The sequence below is a fragment of the Eublepharis macularius genome, chromosome 4 (genome assembly GCF_028583425.1).
Source record: "Eublepharis macularius isolate TG4126 chromosome 4, MPM_Emac_v1.0, whole genome shotgun sequence".
Classification (NCBI taxonomy): Eukaryota; Metazoa; Chordata; class Lepidosauria; order Squamata; family Eublepharidae; genus Eublepharis; species Eublepharis macularius.
This window is the reverse complement of record NC_072793.1, coordinates 25,173,029-25,199,785: the sequence shown is the minus strand read 5'-3', so window position 1 is coordinate 25,199,785 and position 26,757 is coordinate 25,173,029. Positions and strand designations below refer to the sequence as shown.

Below are 26,757 nucleotides of genomic sequence, written 5' to 3'. Positions count from 1 at the left end.
TACTGTGTTTGAGTGTGAAAATATGTCCTTGACTTGGTGTATTCTTCTTGTGTTTTCAGCCTTCTGCCAATTTGTATGGCTCACACCCTTTCTACCTGGCATTGGAAGAGGGAGGCTTGGCCCATGGAGTCTTTTTGCTGAACAGCAATGCCATGGGTAGGCATCTCAGAGTCCTCCATTCCTTAATGCGCGAAGCCAACATGAATGTAAAACAATGGCCTAGCATCAGGCTAGGGACACTCACGCAATAAACACACTGTACTCTATAGACTAAAGTTGGATTCTTTGCCGTTACGATACAAATATTGTTCTTAGAACACAGATTACTTTAAATGGACATTGCTCCTGAAATCCTTTAGAATGGTATACAGAAATCTATATTGATACATATTACATGTTAAAAATAATATACATTCCTTGAGAGGCACACAATATTTTGGTGCATTTGCACCACTGTAAGAATATAAGAGCAACTATATTGGATCAGACTAAGAGTTCATCTGGTCCGGCATCCAGATTCTCACAATGGCCAAGCAGATTCTTGTAGAAAACCTGCAAGCAGGGCAGAGATCCAGGTCCCTTTTGTTTCCCCCCAGCACTGGTATTCAGGGGTTATTGCCTGTGAACATGGAGTCATCATGGCTAATAGCCACCGACTGACCTAGCTCCTGTGAGCTTCTCTGATCCTATAGTCAGTTAAACTAGTAGCCATCACCACTTTCCACGATAGCGGCTGCCACAAGGTAATCACTCTATGAGTGAAGAAGTACTTCTTTTTGATAGTACTTCCTTTAATTCTGTTCATTGTCTGATATACTTGGATGAATGATATACAGGGCTTTTTTCCAGCTGGAACGCAGCGGAACAGAGTTCTGGCACCTCTTGAAAAGGGTCACATGGCCGGTGGCCCCGCCCCCTGATCTCCAGACAGAGGGGAGTTTAGATTGCCCTCCACGTTGTGGTGCAGAGGGCGATCTAAACTGCCCAATGTCTGGAGATCAGGGGGCAGGGCCACCGGCCACGTGACCCTTTTTGCCAAGGGCAATTTAAACTTTGTTCCAGCTGACCCAAAGTGATGTCATTGTGCGGTCCTGAGTTCCACCACCTCTTTTCCCAGAAAAAAAGCCCTGATGATATATGTAGTGATACGGTTTTAATTAACACGGTTCTCCGTCTATATGGCTTGTGGACCAACATAAAGATCGAGTTGACTTGACAGTTGTTTCCCATATCTAACAAATTCAGCCTAACCCGCTTTTCCACAAAGGATGGAAGAGCCAAAAGTATGTAGCGATACAGATTATTTCACAAAACCGTGCAGCAAGTGGGTGGCAGCTAGTCAATATTGTTGGCAAAATTATAATATTTGGGGAGGATTATTGGTGAGGCAACATCATTTTGTGTGGGCTGCAAATGAAAACCTTTTATTTCCATGCCACTGCTTGCTTGACAGATGTGATTCTGCAGCCCAGTCCAGCCGTAACGTGGAGAACAATTGGGGGGATCCTGGATTTCTATATCTTCCTTGGCCCAGATCCAAAGAGTGTGCTGCGCCAATATATGGATGTCATTGGTAGGCATTTACGCTCTTCCTTATGAGAAGGTAGCCATTATAACTATGTGAAGGGCTTTCTCCCCAAGGCCAGCTTCATCCAGAGGACTTCCTTGATGGTTAGTTGTGGCCATCTATGAAGATCTGTCCTTAACCCTCCAGACCAGCCACATACAGTGTTGGGGTTGAAAGCAGTTCTGCTATCACAGTCTACCCTCTTCCTTTGGGATAGGCCTGCACCCCTTTTGCTTCTATACTTCTCTTAGTGCTAGAAAAATGTTGAAGAGAGCAATTCATATCCATGTAAAAAGTGTGACGAGCAGAATTCTAGGAGTATATTGTGGGGAGGAGGGGATTGGTGGTGGATTTCCTTCTTAGCTATACCCCTTCCCCCCAAAGCATTGTTTTTGAGGAATAGATGTAGATCTTTCTGGTGTAATTTTAAACCATCGCTTTAGGGTAGACTTGACAAACTGCAAATGAAAATTTGGTTGGAAAATGCACCTCTTTAGATACAACATGTTCAGTTCGGGAGCTTTAGTTGCTCGTCAGAGCACTTTTGGAGCAATGTCTTTTTTTACTTCCCTCAGGGTACCCCTTCATGCCCCCATATTGGGCTCTGGGATTCCATCTCTGTCGCTGGGGATATGTCTCCACGGCCGTTACCCAGGAAGTGGTAAAGAACATGACAGCAGCACAGTTTCCCCTGGTAGGTGGTTCCCTTTCCGTCCTATCCAGAATGAAGCTTCTCTTTGGTGCCTGGGAGACGTGGGAGCCAATAAAGCTGTCGCACCCTTGCACGGGATGGAAACTGGCTGTCAGTTGGTGAATGAGGGTGAGAAATCCGAAGGAGCTCTGTGTCGTCACTAATGCCACATTTTGGGGCCTGACAGGATGTGCAGTGGAACGACCTGGATTATACTGACGCGAAGAGAGATTTTACCTTCAATAAGGACAAGTTCAAAGATATGCCAAATATGGTGCGCGATTTCCACCACGATGGTCGGAGGTATGTCATGATTGTGGTAAGTCAGTGAAGCCTGGATTCCTCCTGGCCTGCAGAGCCAACCTTATAATGGCTAATCCTTTGTTGATCTCCCGAGATGCTTTAAAGGAGGGGTCTCCTGTGTCTTTAACAGCCATGAAGGGATGAGAATTTTGTCAAATATGGTCATAGATCCAGAGGAGTTCGCCATGTTTGTCTGTTGTTGCAAAATAGTAAAGAGTCCAGTAGCACCTTTAAGACTAACTCACTTTCTTGTAGCATAAGCTTTTGAGAATCACAGCTCTCTTAGTCAGATGCATGGAGAGCTGTGGTTCTCGAAAGCTAATGTTACAATAAAGTGGGTTAGTCTTAAAGGTGCTACTGGACTCCTTACTATTTTGTCAAATATGGATTCTCTTGTCACTTCAGCACTTTGAGATGACTAGCTACACCTGTTGGAATTTTTTTTGCAGTGCACCTGGGACAAGTACCTTGCCATCTTTTCTTGTATTTATTTATTTAAAACCCTGGCCCAAGCAGTTTACCAAAAAAAAGCCATTAAAAGGAGCACTAACAACCATAATATCAAGTAACAATATTTCCACCCTTATTACCTCCAGTTAAATTGCTACGGCTGAACCAGGTATTGGGTGTTTCCATGACAGCAGCTAGTGGGAAAAATGACTGCGAAAGCCACCAGCTGTGTGCGCAACTACGTGATTTTGTGGAGGAGTGAAGTGTGATGCAGCCCAAAGGGCTATCTTTGGGAAAGAACAAACATATTCTTTTATCGCCATGCAGTAATACACCATTAAAAAAAAAAATCAAAGCATAGCAGTAACACTCAAGGCCGCCGCTCTTAGCCTGGGCCATGTTCCTTAAGGTACGTGGAATAGTAGCTACGTATGGAATGCGGTTTCTCTTTCTACATCTATGGATGTTCAGCTGGGGAAAAAACCACAGTGGAGGGAATGATCTTGAATCTTTTGGAAATCTGGCCCATCTACAACTATATGGCAGAATCTTGCTTACAGGCTGTCCCTGGGGTGGATTCTCAAATGTTGCAGCTTTCATTGTTAGCCTTTGTTAGTGAGGGCGAGGAATGTTTAGAAATATGAGGACAGAATAAGCGTATACTTCAGAAATCATTCAGTGGAAGGACAGGATATGATCTGCGTGGGGAAGTTTCCAGGATCAGTCCTTGGTTCGCAGGAATGGGAAAGGCTTCCTTGTGAGACCGTGCAGAGCTATTTCCAGTACCGAGGTAAATGGACCAGTGGTCTGACTCTGAGCGAAAACACAGAGGATGAATTACATGAGGATGCTCAAGGGAAGGGAGACACAATGTTAGCCGGGAAGCTGAGTTCCAAAAGACGGATCAGAAGGCTTTGTCAATTTCCCCTGTCTACAGAGCCACAGAAATTGCTCCTCAGAGGGTTTGTTAATTTCCTCTTTGCCTCCTGAAGGCTCTGTCAGTTTCACCTCCCCTTCTGGGAGGCAAAGATGAAATAAACAAACCCTCTGAGAAGTGGTCTGCCTGGCTCTGTAGAGAGGGGAAATTGACAAAGCCTTCCGACCTGTCTTTTAGAACTCAGCTTCCCAGCTAACATTGCGTCTCCCTTCACGTGAGTGTCCTCGTGTAATTCGTCTCGTGTGTTTTAGCTCTCTGAATGGCAGCTTTGTGAGTTTAAATGTCAGAGAAACCACAAGCCGTCTGGAAGAGCTCGCATAACCTTCCATGCATTCTGCTACTAAGGTAACTGCTGACCTATGCTTAAATATTCCGCCCATGTTTTTTTATCGCTTGTTACAAATGAAAAATAAATTGTTCCCTATTGCCCAGCTTTTATCAAAGGATGTGAGCTGGGGTTTGGTTTGGTTTGTTTGTTTACAATGCTTGAACACCAAAATCTGGATTCCCTGCAGCTAGATTGAACACCTTCTGCCTGCTCTGCTCCATGTAGGATTTGGTCTGGTAAGCCTGAAACTTCCAAAAGTAGGAGAAGGGAGAACATAGATTTCATTTCCTGACTCAGCCTTTATTGCACTATTGCTGCCTTTTTGTGCCCCGTCAGATCCATTTCATCAGAGTAAGATACTGGACCCGAATCTTGCTCTACTACAGAACTACCCATCTGAAGCTATTATTCTTGCATCCCTTTTAGGATCCAGGTATCAGCAGCTCCAGCCCGTCTGGCAGTTACAAACCTTATGATGAGGGCCTGAAACAAAATGTCTTCATCTTAAATGCAACAGGGCAGCCTCTGATTGGGAAGGTGAGTCCTGTTGTCAGTCTTGGAAGATAATGCACTAGTCTTTACCCAAATCTATAATCCAGATTCTAATAGAACTTGAGCTGCGTTGACTGAGAAAGTAGACAATTGTGGATGGGAACCCATGTGTAAGTCTGTAGGAGTGAAATAGGAGTTCAGTAATATTTTAGAGATTTGTGATAAAGCTTCTTCTAACATAAGCTTTTGAGAGTCAGCACTTACTTCACCAAATACATGAAGTGTATATCCCTAAGATTTATGACTTTATATTAAAGACTACGAACAGAGAGATTGATGGGGGGAGAGATGTTACAAGGAGAGGCCATTTTAAAGCAAAATCCAATCAAAAGAGTAATCAATACACTCAGAGTGGGTGGAGACAACTCCCAAATGCTGATAGGCAAAATACGGTTAACATAAAATCTGACCATGAAATGCAGATCCAATTAGAAAGACAGAGAGGTGTGTGTAAAGTGCCCTCAAGTCACTTATGGCGACTCCTGCTGGGGCTGTCAAGGCAAGTGAGAAGCAGAGAGGGTTTGCCATTGGCTTCCTCTGCAGAGTCTTCCTTAGTGGTCTCCAAGTATAACTTCGCTTCCAAGTATAACTCTGCTTAGCTTCTGAGATCTGACGAGATCAGGCTATACCATGCTGTCTTCCCTCCCACATACAGGTATAGCAAAGTAATTCTCTGTAAGGGATTTTTATTTATTTACATTATTTATAGTCCGCCTTCCTCTCTGAGACTCAAGGAAGATTACACAGTGTAAGTCAATAGGATCAATAGCAGCAACATTCAATAATCAACGCAAAAGGGTACACAAATGCAGATTGGCAGAGATTAAAAAACAAGTAGAAATCGGATACAGGGTTGAAACAATGCTGAAACCCAGCATAAGTGATTACGTCTATTAAACAACAAAGAAACTACCCAGTAGGAACATACTTACAGCAACAGACAGTACACAATAGTATATTCTACAGCCCCTGTCCCTTTACCAACACATCTCTTTGAACCATTTCCTTACTGTACAACCCTCCTACCTGTCTAAAAAAAGCCCTCCTGAATAATTCAGTTTTGCATAGTTGGTGGAAGGGAGCCCTTCTAGACTCATAAGCTGGGGACCACAGCAGAGAATGTGCATGTATGGCAGAGTTGCCACTTTCTGGAAAGTCAGGGAAATGGAAATTGGTCAGGGAAAGTCAGGGAAATTGATCTGAAGTCAGGGAAAGTCAGGGAAATTGTGATTAAAATATATTCAAGCAGTGGTTTTTTGACCTGCTGCTGCAATAGATGATCTTGTGGCAACTGGAATAGAGAAGTAGCAGAATACAAGTAAAACTTAATGATGTCCTTTCCCAACTTGATTATTACTGCAATTTCAAAACTAAGGTTCGTAATGTGGCTTCAGAGAAACTATTTTAGATAGAACGTTTATATAATTTTCAGTGTACCTTTAAGACAATAACAAAAATGTTATGTCATTTGTTAGCATTCAGAGTTGGCTTGAATTGAAGTTTGTATCTTGGTGTAATTTTTGGTGCAGTTGCAAAACAGATGTTACTGCAGTTAATGTTGAAAGAAGCTGATATCAAATCTCTTACCTTGACAAATATTTTTGCAGTTGAGACTTGTGTAGCTGTAGAGCGGAACATTTCATAAAGCCTTGCATTAATGCAACAGTTGTGGTTAAAGCTTGTGGTTATATTTGAATGGCGGTCAGGGAAACTGACAAGTGTTGGTCAGGGGAAATCAGGGAAATGAAAAATAAAATTTTAGTGGCAACCCTGTATGGGCAATTGTTGATTTTGACCATTTGCAAGGCGGTACTTGCAGAAGGCCTTATTCAGGTGAGCTAAGCTGATGTGTGGTGTTGCTTATGGGGAGAGGCAGTCCTGTAGATAAGAGGGTCCAAAGGCGAGAAGGGCTTTGTATGTAATAGCCAGAACCTTGAATTGAGCCCAGTAACTGGTAAGTAGTCAATGGAGTGGCTACAGAATGGGAGTAATAGGCAGGCTCTGCCTAACTCCTGATGATAAAAAGCTGCTGTGGAATTCTGCTCCAGCTGGAGTCTCCAAGTTGACTAGACAGCTGCATTACAGTAGTCTAGTCTCTCTGTTTCCATAGCATGAATGCAGGTAGCCAGATCAGATGTCTGATGGTAGGAGACTTCTGAGCTAGGGTGAGTTGATAGAAGGCCTTTTTCCCAGCTGCATTAACTTGCTCCTCTAATAGCAGCACTGGATCTAGTATAACCCCATGGCTCTTAACTGAGTCTTTACGGGTCAACTGAAACCTATCAAAGTGGGGAGCACAATGTCCTTCAAGATTTTCCCCTTCCCAGTGAGCAGGCCTGGCGCGTCCATGGAGGCGGTGCTGGCAGCCGCCTCGAGCGCTGGACCCCCCCCAACCCAGAAGTGGGCTGTGTCCCCGTTAGCCTCTGCGCCCCTTCGCCGCTGCCGCCTATCTTGGCGTGGCTCCTGGCAAGCCGGGCACCCAAGTGGCACAGCAGCGAGCGGGGAAGCAGGATACCTCCCTGCCCCTTCTCCACTGCTGCCCGCCTCAGGTGAGGGGGACACTCCTGCGTGATGACATCACAAGTGACATCATCGTGCAGGGCCGGAGCGCACGTGCACTTCATGTGCACGCACAGGGCAAGGGGCGCAAGTAGGTATCTCGCCTCAGGTGCCAGAAACCCTGACACTGGCCCTGCCAATGAGCCTCATGTCCATCTTGTCTGGGTTCAGTTTCAGTTTTTCCCCTTTTAGCTATTTGACTATTGCCGTCAGGCAGCAATTCAGGATCTCTACTGCATCACCAAAGGTTTTGGATAGAGAGATTTAGAGCTGGGTGTCATACACATATTGATGTTATCCAATTCCATAGCTATGAATGATTTCTCCTCTAGACTTCACATAGTGAGTGAATAACAGAAGGGATGGCATATGTATGCTATATATTAGTACCTATAGGGAATGAGAAGTGACAGGTCTTTGTGAAGATTTGGAGGGGGATGGTGTTAAACTTCTTGGTGAATTCTGGTTCAGCACTTTCACATTGCATTCTGCCTTTGAAGTTCTCTTTGTAGGAGAATAGCAACTTTTAGATCAGTAGCAGAACACCCTGGAAGAATCAAATTTTCTTCTAGCCAGTGTTCTTGTATCACTGCCACCACCCTTCAAGCTATGCATCTTATTCTTCCAGTAGGGCAGACAATGTCTACTTTTGATTTTGGGCTGTAGTCTCAGTTTAGTTGCATTCTTAGCCATACCCTGAAACACGCATTTTTATAACTTACTTTTATTGAAAAATGTAGAGACACTGAAAAAAGAAAAATAATATACAAGTGCATTCTGAAATTACTAGAAATTACATTTGTTGCATCGCTTTTGAATGGATATCTAGAAAATAAGGAGGATTCTACTTTCTAACAAGAGTTGCTGTGCTTCTGTAGTTTCCTGGTGTTCTTCTGATCCCATCTTCCCTGAAAGGGTTTCACATTAACAAGGAGTGCTCCAAACATAGAGATAATTATGGAGCCTACTAGCACACGGGCATTTCTGGAAAACTTTGACCGCTTTCCTTTCAGGTTTGGCCAGGTTTCACTGCCTTCCCTGACTTCACCAACCCACGGGCTCAGCAGTGGTGGCATGACATGGTGAAGGACTTCCATGACCAAGTGCCCTTCGACGGCATGTGGATTGTGAGTTTCTCAGGCTGGGAGGTGGTGTTGCTGTCCGTAGCTGCTCTTGCAAAGAGAGAGAGCGCACTGTTCCTTCTTTTCTACCAAGATGCTGATACAGAATTCAGATTCTCATATGCCATCTTTTCTCCCTCCCCCTTTCTCCTAGGACATGAATGAGCCGTCCAATTTTGTGGAAGGTTCCTTGGAGGGTTGTCCCAACAACAAACTTGAAAACCCCCCTTATGTGCCAGGTAACAAATAGTAGCCCAAACAAGGGCCGTTTTCACACATCTTACCAGCTGCGGAAAATTTCACAAAACTCCTGAAACGATGGCGTCTTCCTGGTGCAATCTCCCATCCTGACTCCAGTTCATAGCACGATGACATCAGAAATGATGGAAAATCGTGCCAGGAGGACGCCATTGTTCCGGGAGTTTTGCGTGATTTTCCACAGCCAGTAAGACATGTGAAAATGGCCGTGGGATGGGGTGGGTGTGGGGATAGTGAAATTATTGATCCTCTTGTTGCAAGGAGACAACAGACAAGTTTCTATATCTTATGAAAATTCACTAAAAATGGCCATCAAGTCATTCTGTTTTGATCACTTCTCTAGTATTAACTCAGCCATTTTAATAAAAGCGTAACTTCATTTCCTAGCTATTAATCTGCTTAATGATATCAAAGCTGAAGGAGAATGTTTAAGAATGTTTTCTTAAACATCCCCAGACTCCTCCATCTTGCTGTGAGAGTCCTGCGCCTTCAAGACACTGTCTTGCTGACTCCACAATTTTCCTGCCAACTCCAAGCCCTGGAAATGTGTGTCAGCATTCAGTCTCTGTGAGAACAGAAGAACTACGTGGATTACTTCACAACCTACTCTGAACATATTTTCCAGTACCATAAAAAATAGAATTTCTGCTGAGTAACAAACATCTGCAAGTTATTTGAGCAGGAGAAATATTTCCCAAATTAGCAGCTAAAGCTACAAAAGAAAGAGGAGCAAGCCCTCAGGTCAACAACAACAACCAAGTTTATTAGCCAGAGGCCATCACATTCTTGAAATCAATTCAAAATTACAGGATTGCACATCAGCGAGACACACGCCATTTTAAAATAAAAATTTAAAAGGTACATATTTCAACAAATTACCACCTTTAAAAATTCACTTATAAAATTGATCAGTCCTAAAAGCATAATTATTTGGCAACAATATAAACTTAAAATATCCAGGCAATCATCAAAATTGTAGCTTACTATAATTTACATAATATAAATACCTAAAATTCAAATTACCTTATATTATCAAATTATAACTATCTAGGATTCTGCACACTAAGCCAGGAGGTCTTTTGGTGGAATTGATGCAAAATGTAGCTATTTGTGATTTGTGGGCTGATAATGTGTAACAATTGGTTTTTCTTTCCTATCGTATGCCTGAGAGTAAGCATATGGTTGGATTTCATTTAGCGTGTACCTCAACCATTTAAAATTATTTACACGATTGCCCAACGGTTGACATGACTTCTCCAAAAAGAGCAAATGTTGCTTAGGGATTGAATTTTTCCAGTTCTATTCAACGGTTCCTTGGGCAAGAATTCATAAAATTTGCCTTTGGGCAAGCATTTTTAACTCAGCTCTTTGGGGCTCAGTTTATTTCAATGATGAGCAACGGAGAGCAACCAGGTTAGCCTAGCTGAATACTCTTGGGATAGTTTGGGTGTGTGAAACAGACTCTTCTGCGATAGGCCAGAGCTATGGAGGTATCTTGGTTTTTGCAAAGCTCAGTATCGAAGACTCCGAAATGAAAGGTTTCAGTTTGAACCCTGCGCAGTGCAAGCAGAGCTGGGCTGCACGGAGACTTTCTCGCCTGTCGTTCTCCCCTGCCCCTGAAATTGCTCTTCTGTGGATCAGTGCCTCCTTCAGGAACAGCATGGGTGTCAAAGTGGAGGGCTGCAGTGAGCTCTGAGCCATTGCTTCTAATCTGCCCTGAAAAGCAATTGGTGATTCCAATAGCCAGAATGTCCATTGCAGTCATCACTTATATGGGAACTTCCTTGTTCACACATTACCACTCCCCCTTTTCATTTACAGGTGTTCTGGGAGGGTCCCTGAAGACACACACTCTCTGTGCTTCCAGTAAGCAATACTTGTCCTCCCATTATGACCTACACAATCTGTACGGGCTGATGGAGGCCATAGCTTCACATGAGTGAGTATGCTGCATAGCAGTGCAGACTGAATATTTTTCCTTAAGGATACCTGCACAAATTGCCCCGTGGTGCAGAGTGGTAAACTGCAGTACTGCAGCCCAAGCTCTGCTCACGACCTGAGTTCGATCCTGGCGGAAGCTGGGTTCAGGTAGCCGGCTCAAGGTTGACTCAGCCGTCCATCCTTCCGAGGTCGGTAAAATGAGTACCCAGTTTCCTGGGGGTAAAGTGTAGATGACTGGGGAAGGCAGTGGCAAACCGCCCCGTAAAAAGTCTGCCAAGAAAATGTCATGGTGCGACGTCCCCCTATGGGTCAGTAATGACTTGGTGCTTGCACCTCTACCTTTCCTTACCTGCACAAAAGGTGGAGGGCCTCTTGGAGACGGGCATTGACAGATAGGCTGTGTTCTTGGGAGCCTGAAAAACTCAATATCTACCTTTCTGACATCGCCTCTGACTTCTCCCTCTCCTGTTCTCAGTGCTTTAGTGAAAGTACGAGGGAAGCGCCCATTTGTGATTTCCCGTTCCACCTTTGCCAGCCATGGTCGCTATGCTGGCCACTGGACTGGAGATGTTGCAAGCACCTGGGAACATTTATACTACAGCATCCCAGGTACATATATTTGGAAGAGCAACCCTCGAAGACTCTAAATTCTGCTTTGCCTGAGTAACTGTGGAACTCCATGAGAAGGGAACACTGCAGGCGTGGGAGGAGGGGATTTTCTTGTATGTTGGGCAGGAGTTCTGCATATCCTCCAACACCCAATTATAGACTCTCTCACAACCTGCCTATGCTCGGAACTTACCCATTAGTGTTGTTCTGTGCTAGTTCGTTCCATGTATCTTCCTTTCTCTACCTCCAGCGGTGCTACTGTTTAATCTCTATGGCGTACCATTGGTTGGAGCTGACATTTGTGGCTTTGCGGGTAACACTTCAGAAGAGCTGTGTGTGCGCTGGACACAACTAGGTGCTTTCTATCCCTTCATGCGAAACCACAATGACCATAAAAACAGGGTAAGATGGTGGCAGTTGGTCAATCTGACAATTAACGTAGAATGGGAGTGGGGAGAGAAGAGATTCCGTAGTTAGAGAGGATTTTTATTGCTGTGGCCCTTCCTGAAGTGCAAAGGCCCAATTTCCTCCTGCTTGGTTGTAAAACAACCATAAAATAGTGTTTGTTTGTTTGGTTTGGCTTCCTGCCATTAAAAGAAGCAGATCCAGTTGCAATGTGTGGTGTTCTTTATTCATTGCTGAACAGGAGCTAAAGGTTCACGTTTCCTCCTAACTTAATTGGAATTGTTCTCTGATCCAGTTGTACTCGTAGAAACGTGAAAAAGAGCTGATGTGCAGTTCTATAGGAGTTAATGAAATTCTTGGCCAGTGACACTCAGGAATGAGATTGGAGCACTTCAGAAGTGGAAAGGACGAGAAGGGCAGCTCAAGAGTTGCTCAACAAGGCCAGCGCAGTTGTTTCTGCTCCTGTGTGAGAGGAAGTGGAGAGATTTCTACCCTTGTGTTGTATGTGTATTATATCCAGGTTTGTTTTTTTTCTGGGAAAAGAGGTGGTGGAACTCAGTGGGTTGCCAGCACAGCAGGGCAACTCGTGCCCGGAGGTGGTGCCTTTGGTACCACATGCATGTGCGCAAAGTGTGTGCACCTAGAACAAGGGGGGAGTTTTTTAAAGTTTAAATTGCCCTCTGCAAAAATGGTCACATGGCCGGTGGCCCCGCCCCCTGATCTCCAGACAGAGGGGAGTTGAGATTGCCCTCTGTGCCACTGGCAGCAGCACGGAGGGCAATCTCAATTCCCCTCTGTCTGGAGATCAGGGGGCGGGGCCACCGGCCATGTGACCATTTTCAAGAGGTGCTGGAACTCCGTTCCACTGCATTCCAACTGAAAAAAAGCCCTGATTATATCATAATATATCTGTAAATCCATTTATATCCGACCTATCATCTTTCATGGAATTCAGGATACTTTAAGTGCAATTCTAAGGAGGTCTCCTACCTAGACTCTCACCAGATTAAGACCTGCTTAGCTTCAGAAAGACAGTGTCCTCGATGCATGCTCACGAAATGTCGCATTAAAAACAAAAATATCCATATTGTTCAAAGAGAAGGGTGTGGTTCTGTGTTACATAAGCTACCTAGTTTTGAGAGAATGTGTGTAATATAATGCATGCCTTGTCTTTCACTCAACACATACACTTACCTTGTTTTGTTTCTGCTGGCCGTGGAGGGCTGGGCCTATCAGGTCCTTCCCCTGCCCTCTGAGAATGCCTGCTGAGCCCCTGTTCTCATGCATTCCCCAGCTTCTGAGAGGTCATCAGATAATTGCCCGTGCTCTTTCAGCCACAACTGCCAGAAGCCTGCTGTGCGATCAAAAATGATAAATGTCAAATGCCATACTCGGCACACAGCTCTGTCTTGATGATCAGGCTGATTGCGCACACGTTGGATAATGCACTTTCAGTGCACTTTATCTGTCGTTCGAGGTGGGTTTTTTGTTCCGCACACGAAAAAACCCGTTCCAAATGATCTATAAATTGGATTGGAAGTGCATTATCCAACGTGTGCGGAATCACTCTATGTTCGCTGGACTCCACATGGTGAGTAAATAGAATCATGATGTAATAGTATCCAGTACCGTTTTAATTCCCCTCACTTCAAACAGCAGTTGCCTGTCCACTTAACGATGAGCAATCAAATCATTTTCACTTTCTTGCTTTTGTAGAATTCTCACCATGCCCTTTAGGGTGTTGTGCCCCTAGATGGATGCCAACTCCTCTGTGTGCCCCGTCCCTTCTCTGGGTGCTGTGAGGCTGTGCAGGGCCCCTGTGTGTCACTGCTAAGCCGAGAGAGGTGGCACACTTCTTGCAAAGAGCCACTGCAAGCTCCTAGGCCAGCAGTGCAACACGGCGAGCTGGTAATGATCCCTGATGCAAGGTTGCAAGTTGCAGTCAATGACATGCCCAGTGCTCTGTTGGTAGGCAATGGGATCCGATCAGAAACTTTCTATCTATCTCCACGGAGATCAGTTCCATCCCTTAGAACGTAGTAAAGAGTCCAGTAGCACCTTAAAGACTAACCAACATTACTGTAGCATCAGCTTTCGAGAGGAGAGAGCCCCGTGGCGCAGAGTGGTAAGCTGCGGTACTGCAGCCTGTTCTGTTCGTGACTTGAGTTCAATCCTGGTGGAAGCCAGGTTCAAATACCTGGCTCAAGGTTGACTCGGCCGTCCATCCTTCCGAGGTCGGTAAAATGAGTACCCAGTTTCCTGGGGGTAAAGTGTAGATGACTGGGGAAGGCAATGGCAAACCACCTGGTAAAAAGTCTGCCAAGAAAATGTCGTGATGCGATGTCCCCCCATGGGTCAGTAATGACTCGGTGCTTGCGCAGGGGATTACTTTTACCTTTTTAAGCTTTCGAGAACCACAGTTCTCTTCGTCACGTGCATCTGATGAAGAGAGCTGTGGTTCTTGAAAGCTTATGCTACAGTAAAGTTGGTTAGTCTTTAAGGTGCTACTGGACTCTTTCCTATTTTGCTACTACAGACAAACACGGCTAACTCCTCTGGGTCTATCCCTTCGAATGTGATGGTGTTCCACGGAAAGAAGGAACGTAGCAATGATGATGACTGAAAGTTTGGGAGTTTCTGAATCTGATCTTAGCAACTCAGTGTGTGTGTGGGGGTGCCTTTTCGGGTGCAAGAGCCCAGCAACATGATGCGCCTCATTTGGTTCCTTTCTGCCTTGCAGCCCCAGGAGCCGTACGCCTTCAGTGAAGCAGCCCAGAGGGCCATGAGGAGAGCCCTTCTCCTGCGCTACTCCCTGCTTCCCTACCTCTACACGCTCTTCCACAAGGCCCACTCTGCAGGAGACACGGTTGCCCGCCCGCTCTATCTGGAGTGAGTCCGTAGACAGTTGAGTTGGCAGGAGCCAGTCAGGTGGGGTTTCATCAGACATTTGGCTTAGGACTTGGGAGCAAAAGCTGCCGCGGGGTCATGAATCTCTGTTCGACCTTGGACTTCCGTCTTCTTCCACTAGATGGGGACAGAGCGCTGCATTTTCAGTGTGATCTGTTAGCGCAAGAAAGTGGAAGACGGTCTCAGCTTTGTAATAGTAGGTATGAAGACAACAGCTGACCCAGCATAGCAGTCCTAAATTGAGAGGGGGGGAGCGGGGGGGGGGAGAAAAGTATACGAGTCACTTATAGATACGTTATTTTATTTAGAAAATGGATATGCTGCCTCTTCAGCAGCTAAAAATAAAAAAAACAAAAGGGTGAAATATCCAAATTAATAGAACAAATCAATTGAAACTAACCTAAGAGTCATGATGAGTCCACTTGAAGCCAGCTGAGTGGCCTGGGGCTAGTCACAGCTCTCCCAGAGCTCTCTCAGCCCCACCCACCTCACAGGATGTTTGTTGTGGGGATAATAATAGCATACTTTGTAAACCACTTTGAGTGAGCGTTAAGTTGTTCTGAAGGGAGGTATATAAATCGAATGTTGTTGTTATTATTATGAAACAAACAGTCCTTCAACAGCATAAAGCAACATAAAAGCAGTTAAACGTCAGAACTGGCAGGATACAGGTCGTAATATCACAGAAGAGTAACTAATGCGGATAACTAATGTGGGTTAAAACTTCTTCACTTAAATGCCTTGGCAAACAGGAATATTTTAGGTTGGCATTTAAGCGTCAGGCAGGCCTCAGACGGTAGGCATTTCAATAGCAGGGTGCTACCACTGAGAAGGCCCCTGTCTCTAGTTTCCATCCATCTCCCCTCAAAAGAGCAGGAGCACAGAGCGCTGGGCTTAGAGGGACAATCTTAACTGGAAGGCTGGACTATACAAGAGGAGACATTCCTTCATACATGGCAATTTTGTCCCCCGTTTTAGAGAAATCCGTAGGAGCAGGCGCCTTGGATGTACATCCAGCTTTTGAAGGATGGTCCATTTGTCAAGGACAAAAAGAACCTCTGCAATAGAGCAGTGTTCTAAACTTAGATCCGTGTGTTTTCGATTTAAATTCCTTTGCAGTGTCAGCTGAATGTAGATGCTGCGAGGCAGGGAGACTGTGGCAGGTGACGGGGACAGTTTCTTGATCAAAACAAAACTCTTGGAATGCAAGAGTGGGCTGCACCCAGCAGTGCATTTCTTTTCATGGAAGAAGGGGGCAGGCTTTTGCTGACACCGCCCTCCCCCCCGCACGCGCACACTGCTACAAACCTCCAATTTGATTCTTTTGCCCTTCTTGGAGGTTCCTTGTCACCCAGGAACAGGAGCACTGCAGGCTGTGTTGGCGGTGAGGCCGGGGGGCAAAGCAGCGACTACCAATCTCCAACCTATTGTGTGTGTGAATGCCTTCTTTGCAGGTTCCCAGAAGACCCCAATACGTGGAACATCGACCGGCAGTTTATGTGGGGAGCAGCACTCCTCATCACCCCTGTATTGGAGGCAGGGAAGGCCAAAGTCAGTGGCTACTTTCCTTTGGGCACGTGGTATAACCCTCTGGATGTGAGTATTGCTGCTTGTTCTAGTAAAGGCTTAGATTGAGTCTCTGTGGGCATTGGGCAAAAGGGCAGAGACGGTGACTTTTCATCTTGTTTTTTGTAGAAATTTTAAAATCAATGATCCTTCTCTTCATTTGATTAACAATAGATATACATTTATCACATCCTTTCTATCTATTGCACGGTGCTCTTGAGGTCTTTACCGGTTGGTTAGTTTTTTGTGGCACTGCCAGGATCTCTTCCTCTTCATTTCTGCAGTCACATTGCTTAGGCAGCATGGCACATTGGCAACAAATGTTTGCATATTCAAATGCAGATAAAAGTAAATCGTAGTTCAATCAAGAAGCATTGAACATCAGGGAGACTGGTAGGAACTGGAGTCATTTAAGAGAGAGCGTATTAGAGTCGAGCTTCAAGCTTCTACACTTGTTGAATATTGTAAAGCTGAATGTATTCCTAAGGGACTGAGATTAAAAAAGAATCCAAGGTTACGTACACAGGATATGTCATTCCAAAAGAAATGGACGGCTGTTTTAAATAAATGCTCGTATGATTTTATGCTTTTATTAATTGACTGTTCCAATGAAGAGTTAGAGCTGTGAGTTAAAAGACTGACGGAAACTTGTAAACGTGTAAAGTCAGTATCATCTCAACAATTAGTTAAACAACTGGAATTATTACATAAAAGTCCAATGTCTTCTAGAAAAACATCAAATCTTTGAATTTAAAGAAATTTAAGAGAGAGGAGTTGGATCATGTTAGTGGAAATGAATATCCTTGGTTAAATAACAAACCCATTTGTCACAAGAGTGTACATTTTCAGGAAATCGATTTTCCCCTGCGATGATTCAGAGGAATCCTCCCAGGTGTCAGGACACACAATATTAGCAGAGGATCTTTGAATGACTCCTGACGGTCATGTATTTAGATGTTCATATCCTGTTTTCCTCTCCAGTGTGGTCCCCAAACAGCCTACAGTATTATTCCCTCCTCCTCAGTTTTATCCTCAGAACTCTGTAAAGCAGGTTCGGCTTGCGAGGGTGAGACTGGCTCTGAGCCACCCAGCAAGCTTCCGTGGCAGAGCCAGGATTTGAACCTGGGTCTCCCAGATCCGACTCTGACATTCTAACCATTATAACACCCTGGATGCCTCCCTTTTCGTCTCTGACAAATGCAGCTTCTCACATCATGTCAGAGTTCCTGGGTCACAAGCACATCCCTCCATTAGACATCTGCGTATTTAAACAGAGGGCTCTGCGAGGAGACTAGTAGCTGACTTGTACTTGAAGCCTCGCCATGTTCCCAGCCCCAATTGTGCTCAGGTGCCTGTCATTTTTTGTACCTGTTTTGCTGGTGAAGGTACAAGAGAGAGAACCTTGAAATTTGATTGTTGCAAAGTGACAATGACCTGAATTATCCAATGTTCAAACTAACATTAAGTCATTTGAAGTTAACATGGATTTTGAGGGTAGGAGAATACATTTAAATTAGCAAACGAGTGCTAACTTCCATGTTTCTCTCTAATATAAAACCCCTGGCAGAACTCTAGTAAACAGGCTGCATTACCTGTGAGCGCAGGCTGCGCACTGTTTTCCCATTCCTGGATGTGAGCAGAAAGGAGGGAACATTTAAGGGGTAGTAAGGCATCTAGAGGACAAATCCTATTGGTGACTAACTTTGTGCGCATCTTGGGCATCTTTTGTGCGTTCACTATCACCAATCCCAGCAAGCGCACCCCGTTGTGTATCTGTTTCTCCTATATCTTTTCAGGGATCCACCATTCACAGCAAGGGGCAGTGGATTCTCTTATCAGCTCCACTTGACACAATCAATGTGCACATACGGGCAGGATACGTCGTGCCATTGCAGGTGGGTCACCTCTGTCAGTTTCTCCCTTATCACCAGTTCATGCATGCACACACACCCAGAGTCTTTGCTGATAGAACTAGGTTTTTCTGCAGGATCCTCTTGGTAAGGGTCTTTTGGTTGGAGTGTGTGTGTGTGTGTGTGTGTATTACTAAAGAGAAACCAAGACTTTGATGCTGGAATGTATCGTCTTTCTTCAGGAGCCTGCCTTAACAACCACAGAGTCCCGCACAAAGGGGATGACCCTGGGCGTGGCTTTGACGTCAGAAGGGGTGGCTAGAGGTGACCTGTTCTGGGATGATGGTGAAGGACTGCTGACTTTTGATAAGGGCGACTATACACAGATCCTCTTTCTGGCAAGAAACGTGAGTAACTGGAAAAACAAGTCTGGTCCCCAAAATGGAACTGTAGCAGTAAAGAGATGTTTTTAAAAGGGAAGGCTAAAGACGTATTTGTCTTTTGATCTTTTGCTACCTGCCCTAAGTCTCCAGGGTGGAACAATTTCTAACGTCAAATAAAGAAGGCCCGTCGAATGGGGGGATAGGACTGCTCGGGTTGTGCTGGCAGGTCCCTTGAACAGTGGTGTGCAGCCAAATTGCTACTGCACATCCTGTGTAGAAAAGGCATACAGTCTTCCCTTAGTATGCCCCCATCCCACCCTGCCAAGATGTTGTGAAGCAGAGAACGGGAAGGGCCAGTGCCCTAGGATAAGGAATCCCATTAGATTAGTTTACGCAAGTAAGCCCGTGGGATCCAATCAAAGATGCAAACAGTCTCCAAGCTTACTGACCCATCTGTCCTAAGAGCAAACATTGCCAATTCATTGGCCATGAGCAGAAAAGGGGTGGCTCTCTGGTGTGCCCCATTTTCCTTTGGAAGAATTGTCAAATTAGAAAGCCACCCAAGAGATAATTCAGTACATTTCCACCCCACCCAGAAGTATCCCTTGAAAAATGCCTTCACTGCTTTACTTGCAAACCTCCAAAGGAGGGGAATCAACAACCTCCCTGGGTAGTTTGAACAATCAATATAATCAATACAATTTAATCTGCATGTACTTTTGATTTAAAACCGTTGTCTTTTGCTCTGCCATCAGTGAACAATTATTCCCTTTATTCTTTTCCCCTGAGATTCTTCTGATTATTTAAAAGCTCTTAATGCACCTGTTCCCCTCTCTCTAATTGTCTTTTCACCTGGCTATACTTCTTTATTTCCTGCCTGTTTCCAGGGGAGTTGTCTCACCAATTTTTTTTAGTGCCTCTGTAGTTCTCTCCTTATAGCCTTGCCTTTTGCAACTTTTACTGGCTGAGAACTAAATGCATTAAATAAAGTCTTGCAGGTGCAGAGAAGCATAATGCTGTTCCTCTGCCAAAATCTTGGCGTTGGTACAACGCAAAATGCTGTGGCCCATTTGAACACACATCCAGCCCACCCAGTCCTGAGCTATGGCTTGTCTCTGCTATCCTGTGCTGCTACTTTACGTTAACAAAGCATTGCATAGCATGCAAGTTCTGATAGCACTCAGGATCCTTGGAACGTGCAGGCGACCCTTTTGTGGAATGTAACCATTGCCTGCCGTGCATTCCAGACTGACCCACAAGAAAATACTTGGTTCTTTCATCTGGGCCTTTTCACCACTGAGCATCGGAAGGCGCAAGCCCTTGGTGGCACCATCTGGGCCGTTTCCACACTACTCACCTTCTTCCGGAACGGGGCGCAATGTCACGAAAAAAACATGGAGGATAGCGACTTCTAGGGCGAGTTTTGCGTGTCGCCACACAAAAGTTGCTTGAGAAGTCGATATCTTCCGGGGGGTTTTCATGACGTTGTGCCCTGTTCCGGAAGAAGGTGAGTAGTGTGGAAACAGCCCTGTTCTTAATATATGCTGTCTGAATGAGAAGGTGGTGGTAGAAACAAATCTTTCTCAAAAAAAGCCTGGCTGATATGTATATTGTTACTGTCAGGGGGGCTCATTTCGAGGGGGAACACGCAGGAACACAGTTCTGGTAGTTCCCCAAAGAGGTGGCTGCACCCACCTGACCCTCGGCCATTTTGGGCCCGTTTCAGCCTGGATTGAGGCCATAATGACTTGGATCAGGCCTCTGATGGGTGGTGGATCACTCTCCCGCTCAGCAGCGGCCCGATCCTAACCATTTTGGGCCCCTTTTCGGCCATTTTCAGCCCCTTTTTGCCATTTTGGGCCCAATTTCGGCCCTGAATGGCCAGGATTGGGTCCAAAACAGCCAGGATAGGTGATGTCAGGGGGTGTGGCATATGCAAATCAGTTATGCTAATGACATATTTCAGTGCTGTCAAGGGGCATGGCATATGCTAATGAGGTATGCTAATGAGTTATGCTAATATGTTCCTCCAGCTCTTTTTCTACGAAATGGCCCCTGGTTAGTGTGTTGATGGTACTGCCTCTTGCTAGCAGCGGTGATGTCTCTTCCCTTGGAAACGACATATCCGGCTGTTGTTACTCCTTTAGGATAACAGAGGAGCATGTGGGGTTGACCTCAGATGTGTGGGATATGGGAGGGTTTACGGATGGGATTTCTTTCTCTCGTGTCTTTGCCAAACATTGCCTTGCTGATGCTTCTTTGCAAAGAGCCACACAATGGAAATTCATCCTTACGGCAGTCAATAAATTTGTTTTAAAATAAAATCTCCATCTGCTCCTCCTTAAGGTCGTTTGGTCCTGATGGGACCTTTGATTCTCTCCTATCCAATATAACTTACCTTGTCTGATTCCTGGAAGAAACTGATTCTCCTGTGGGCTCTAAACAACTTCATTTACTCATGTTGGCTCTTTTACCGGCACTGCCAGATTATTGGGGAAGATGAAAAATGGAAGAGGTGACCCTATCCCATCCTCATTCCTGCCCTAGACAATATTAAGCCCTTTGTTGCTTAACGTGGAGAGCTTAACGTGGTTGCACCCATACTGTTGTGCTCTCCAGTTATTCTCATCCTTCGTCTGTTCCAGGGCATGCTGGTCAATGAGATGGTGAAGCTGAATAGCCAAGTTGATGGGCTGCTGCTGCAGAAAGTGATGGTAATGGGTGTCCCCAGCCCTCCTCGTTACGTCTTGGCAAACGGCATCCCCGTTGCAGACTTCTCTTACCGCTTAGACACCAAGGTAAAGGCGTCTCTGGGCACACCTGTTTCTGTTTGCATTACACAATATTCCTAGAGATGGGGAGTTAGAGAGAAGCACCAGCTGTTTCGGCAAGGAAGCGGGCAGCATACTTTGTCAAAACAAAGATGGTCATGGAGCAGGCCTTAAGGGTTGGGTCTAGTGACCCGCCAACAGAAAGCAGTGATTGTCAGACCTTTCCTGCATCCCCTCCCTGTTGTTCTTTCAAACCTGAGGCCATGGCCGAACAGCCGTGTGGGTCAGGAGTAGACATGGGCACGATCCCAAAAAAAATACCGATCAAGCTGTTCGTGGATCAACGCTGGTGACGACCCCAGATCACCGATTCACTCCGATCAAGTCCCGTTTCCTATCTGGGATCAGAGGGGCGCCCCCCCCACACACACACACTTAGAGCAGATGGGGGGAAAAGTTTTTAACCTGGCGACGAGCCGCGTCCGCTCAGGGAGGGGATGTTTTCTCACACACACACATGCACACGCTTAGAGCAGGGGGGGAGTTTTTAACCCGGCGACGAGCCACCTCCCCTCAGGCAGGGGACGTTTTCTCACACTCACACACACGCACGCACTTAGAGCAGAGGGGGGAAAGTTTTTAACCTGGCATTTTCTCACACACACACACGCACGCACTTAGAGCAGAGGGGGGGGAGTTTTTAACTTGTCCCTGCCTCTCCAAATAGAGAGAGAGAGAGAGAGAGACCCCATCAACAAGTTTCAGCCAGCTTTAAAAAAAAAGCAGGGATAGAATCCTCCATCCCACCCGATTTTAAAAGCAAGCAGCCAGTCTTCCAAAAGCATATTTTAAACAGGAAGAAAGTAAAACCAGGATCCACACGGATCCTCGCGGATCCTATGGTTTTTTAAATAGGAAAAACACAAATGAAACATCAAATCACATACCAACTTCTTGCAAAAAGCAGGCACTGGGCTGAGAAGCCGGGAGGAGAGAGAGATCTCTTTTCAGTTAACTCTTTCAGCACTGAACGAACTCAGGAGAGGTGCGCAAAACAGCTTGATAGCTGCTCTCAAAGCAAGGGGTTTTTGAAAGAGTTAACACTGAGAAGAGAGCTCTTCTTAACTCTTTCAACGGCACTGAATGAACTCAGGAGGAGCGCAAAACAGCTTCTGTTGATGATAGCCGCACTCAAAGTTTTCTCTCTCTCTTAACCCATTCCTCTCCCAATCACTTTGCTTATATTTTTCTCAGGAAGCCACCTTTTCACTCACAACTGTTTGCTTTTCCTCACTAGGGGAAATATTATCAAGTTTCAAACAGAGCTCAGGCATTCCCCTGCCTCAGTTGCCAGGGGAACAGATTGTTGGTGCCTGAATGTCTAGCTTCCCGGTCCTATCACGATCGCCCCGGTCCAGCCCCCTCCCGACTGCGGGATCGTTTGCCGTGGAAGACAACGATCCACCAGGTCACGATTGGGAGATTGCCATTATCGTGGGGTTTTTTTATCGTAATGGAGATCGTGCCCATCTCTAGTCAGGAGGCTACAGGGGGAAAGGGATGAGATTGTCCTTTGTCAGTGCAGCTCTGCTGATGGAAGAGGGCAGTGTCTCCCCTTTCCTTTTCCCCGCTGCAGCCTCCCAACCCATATGGCTATTTGACTACATGCATTCTGCAGCCTCGGGGAACAAACTTTACAGGGGTTGGAAAGGACTGCTGGAGGAGTGGGAATATGGGGGAGATCTGCTGTCCTTATAGGTGCATACTGTTGGAGTCAACCCAAAGTGCCTGGCTCTGCTCCTTGTTCTCTCCCATCATGCTCAATATTTGGCCCATTATTATATCTCTTTCTTGTCTTTCTTCTGAGGAGCTCAGACCAGCATATACCCTGTGGATCGGCCTTCCTGAGGAGGTCAGGAGAGCCCCCCACTCTCCTAGCTTTCCGCAAACGATGCAAAACAGAATTATTCAAAAAGGCTTTTGTATTGTAGGGAGGGGCTCTCAGATGCTTCGCTAATGAGTTCAGGAACATAGACTTCACCACTATGTTGCCTTACTGTGGTCTTAAACATGTGCTGCCATGGAAATGCAAGCTAAATGAACTGGTGTCCCATTCATTGGATCTTTTCATCCTGAAGCCATTGCAGTTGGGCATATGATAGTTAGGGGTGGTCTTAGCCAAGGGGGAAAAGGGGCTGCTGCCCTGGGTCTCATAGGTGAGTGAGGCCCAACTGCCCACAGTCCGGCCCCATCAAAGGGGAAAAAAGCTGCTTCCTGCCACCACTTGCACCCACCCCATCTGGGGCTTGGGCAGCTGGCTTCTGGCAGCAGTGGTGGCTCCTGCCCATCTTGCATGGAATGAGACCCACTCCTTGTTTGCCCCAGTCAGAGTGGGCTGGCAGTGATTCTGGAGCCCCATTCTGGACTTTTGCCCAGGGTCCCAGAATCACTAAGACTACCCCTGAATAACAGTAACCACATGTCTAGGATCCACAAAGGCAAGGTGGCAGTCTCTTGGCTTGTGAGTCCACCTGCATCTTCCTGTGTCTCAAAAGGTGATGCCATCCGTCTTTGTGGTTCTTGACTGTTGAATGAGCAGTTGCCACTAACTGTCCTTTGTTCCTCCTCCAGCTCCTTAACATCTCCCTTTCTCTGCTGATGGGGGAGCGATTTGTCATCACCTGGTCCTGAGCCGAGAAGGAAAGCTCATCGATTTTGCAGAACCACAACGAGAAATGGAAAAACTAGTGATAAATGCACAATGTTATCTTTGCACAACACTGGGGTTGTCTTGATGATTTATCTGAGGACGCTTCCTCTAGAAGCAGGACCGTTTCTCCTGGAGAAAGAGCCCGAAGTTTCATTTAAGCAAGATGCTTGACCGCTCCGGGTCTGAATACGACTGAGCTGTTCTACCACGACACCATTTTCTTGTGCCGCTCTTGTAATGTTCATACTTTTCTGGGAGACAAAAATCCCGGAAAAGGAAGATGGGTGCTGTTCTGGTGTAGTGGGGGGGGGGGAAGAACCAGGTGCAAGGTGAATAGATTTATTAAAATTTTGTAGACCCCTATGTGTTTCATACAAAAGCTTCATCAGGGGATCTTCTAGGCGATATTTTAAGTGTCACCTTGAACAATGCTGTGTGACCAGGGCTCCCTTAATGGTATTCCCAGATCTAGGATTAAGTAGAAAGTGCAGAAGCAGAAGGCCGTCCTGTTGATGTGTGCCATATTTGTTATCATGTTCCGTTTCTCTTGGAATCAAGGGCCGGTCTCCTGTTGGCTACATCGATCATGGATTGAGCTCTGAAGCATTAAGGGAAATGGAAGGGGTGCTGCGTTGGAGTAGGAGTAGAAGTCCCCACGGAAGAACTACAATATTTCAAAACAATCAAATCATGCATTTCACAGCAATGGTTTTTTTTCCTTTTAAAGTTCAGTGCAGCCTCGGGATGGGATGGGGAACAGTTAAAAGCATGCTGCTGATTCAGTTAATGCCAAATATTCCTATTTTCAGGAAGGGGCTTCCTGCGTAGAAGCAGGTTGTCTGCTGCAAAAGCAGTTCTTACCAAGAAGAAAAAGACCCACCCCTGTTGAGGCAAGGTGGAAAGAGACCGTTGCAGCAGTAACTTGGCGGGGGGGGGGTGTGTCTTTATTTTTTAAATGTGCGGTGTATTCTCAGTACTGATCAGAAGTGGCGTGATTTTCCAATAAAGAGTTTTCCTGAACGTTCCGTTTTTATGTTAAGTGGTGTTGGAATTCCATCATTGATAGTAGAAGGATATGGTGATGCTCTAGTATGGGAGCCAATGATTGAACAAAGTTTCCCTGTCTCACGTTTCCTCTTCCGCTTTTTGGTCATTGCATTCACCTTCCTTCTAAGAAGTCATGAGCAGCCCAAGTGCTGGCTCCGTTCAGACAGGCTTAGCTTTAATCCTGCAGCTAGGATCAGGTGCATTCAGACCATTCTTCTGTTGGTCCAGCAATTATTACCAGCAGTAAATGATTAGTGATAAAAAAGCCTATAAATGGTTTTTTTTTAAAAAAAAATCCAGTGTTGTTAACCCTTGAGTGACACAGACACAAAACAATAATTCTCAGGAAGATGGAACAGACAGTAATAAACAGCTATACGTTTATGTAAGATGCACAGATCGCATTAAAGAAGTGGAAAGATTGAATAATAACCACTGTCAAGCTAAGGTTCTATAATTAATTCCTAATAGATAGATCTTCAACAGGAAATGGGGGGGGCTTATGCATACCTAGTGATACTTGAGGGGGGAGCCACAGGAAACAAAAACTGTGGCCAACATGTAAAAGGAAAATGCAGGCCTGTCATTTCCAAGGTGGTGGATGTATGCTCCAGAAAGCACTTCTAAATGTTAAACTATAGTTAAATGCAAACTATATTCTCCACATTGCTAAAATAACTACAAACTAGCAAAGCATAATAAAAGAGGTCACAAGACTGAACTATCCGCTGGTAACCAAAACCTATTGAGGACTGCTCTTGCTTGACAGTCAGAGCTAAACTATAAGAGACGAATTACACAAGGACGCTCACCTGAACAGAATCACAATGTTAGCCAGGAAGCTGTTTTAAAAGAGATCAGAAGGCTTTGTCAATTTCCCCTCTCTACAGAGCCAGCAAAGATAAATCCTCAGAGGATTTGTTAATTTCCTCTTTGCCTCCCCAAAGGCTCTGTCAGTTTCACCTCCCCTTCTAGGAGGTGATGAGGAAATAAACCCTCTGGCGAGTGATCTTTGCAGCTCTGTAGAGAAGGGGAAATTGACAGAGCCTTCCGATCTGTCTTTTAAAACTCAGCTTCCCAGCTAACATTGCAACTCCCTTCACAAGAGCGTCCTCGTGTAATTCGTCTCTTGTAGTTTAGCTCCCTGTGAGGTTGTAGTCATTAGAGGGACAGAGCAGGATCTGGGAGACCCATATTCAGTCCTCCCCTCTGCCAAGGGAGCTTGCTGGGTGACCTTGGGCTAGATACACTCAGAACAACCTCTCAGGGTTGTTGTGAGGATAAGATGGAGGAGAGGGGAAAGACGTAAGCCACTTCGGATCCTCCCTGGGGAGAAAGATGGGGTATTATTAAAGTAAATAAATAGCCATTATTGGATGGTAGCCCAGAGCATAAAATGGATCTAAGTCCCTCTGCCCTTGAGATTTAAATTCCTTCACGTATGAAAGGAAAAAAACAAGAAATGAGAGAGATTGCTACTGTTCTAGTAAGTTCTCTTTCTATACTTTCACAGATCACCGCTGTGGCTCTCAAGCCAGAGAGAGTGATCAAAACTAAGATCATCACCGTCATAGCAAGAGACTAACCCCTTTGGCCTGGTCAGTCCTGTCTCTTTTCTAAAGTCTGAAAAAGTTAACTCTTCTGTTTGTCTCTGGCTTTGCTATGTTTTGTTGCCACCCGGTTTTGTTTCCAGGCAATCATGGTAGGTGATAAATTTATTGTATATGGCCATGGGCCTTTACAAATTAAAACCTATTTACAGCTCTAAATTTTTAAAATCTCAAGTATTACAACCATCTGAC

At 45.4% G+C, this 26,757-nt stretch overlaps 1 protein-coding gene across 3 annotated transcripts in view; it reads left to right on the top strand.

Annotated features, from left to right (window-relative positions):
* The window catches only part of GAA (alpha glucosidase), a 33,957-nt gene extending 9,029 nt beyond the window's left edge, over nucleotides 1-24,928 (top strand). For all 3 annotated transcript variants that reach the window (XM_054978184.1, XM_054978186.1, XM_054978185.1), the window contains exons 5-20: nucleotides 60-156; nucleotides 1,454-1,573; nucleotides 2,143-2,261; nucleotides 2,446-2,577; nucleotides 4,703-4,813; nucleotides 8,401-8,514; nucleotides 8,663-8,747; nucleotides 10,588-10,705; nucleotides 11,183-11,316; nucleotides 11,567-11,718; nucleotides 14,462-14,610; nucleotides 16,083-16,224; nucleotides 17,991-18,089; nucleotides 18,287-18,451; nucleotides 21,073-21,225; nucleotides 23,830-24,928. In XM_054978184.1, the coding sequence (XP_054834159.1) occupies nucleotides 60-156; nucleotides 1,454-1,573; nucleotides 2,143-2,261; nucleotides 2,446-2,577; nucleotides 4,703-4,813; nucleotides 8,401-8,514; nucleotides 8,663-8,747; nucleotides 10,588-10,705; nucleotides 11,183-11,316; nucleotides 11,567-11,718; nucleotides 14,462-14,610; nucleotides 16,083-16,224; nucleotides 17,991-18,089; nucleotides 18,287-18,451; nucleotides 21,073-21,225; nucleotides 23,830-23,889 (1,950 nt within the window). In that variant the 3' untranslated portion in view covers nucleotides 23,890-24,928. The remainder of the gene's footprint in view (nucleotides 1-59; nucleotides 157-1,453; nucleotides 1,574-2,142; nucleotides 2,262-2,445; nucleotides 2,578-4,702; nucleotides 4,814-8,400; nucleotides 8,515-8,662; nucleotides 8,748-10,587; nucleotides 10,706-11,182; nucleotides 11,317-11,566; nucleotides 11,719-14,461; nucleotides 14,611-16,082; nucleotides 16,225-17,990; nucleotides 18,090-18,286; nucleotides 18,452-21,072; nucleotides 21,226-23,829) is intronic.
* The last annotated feature ends 1,829 nt before the right edge of the window (nucleotides 24,929-26,757 follow it).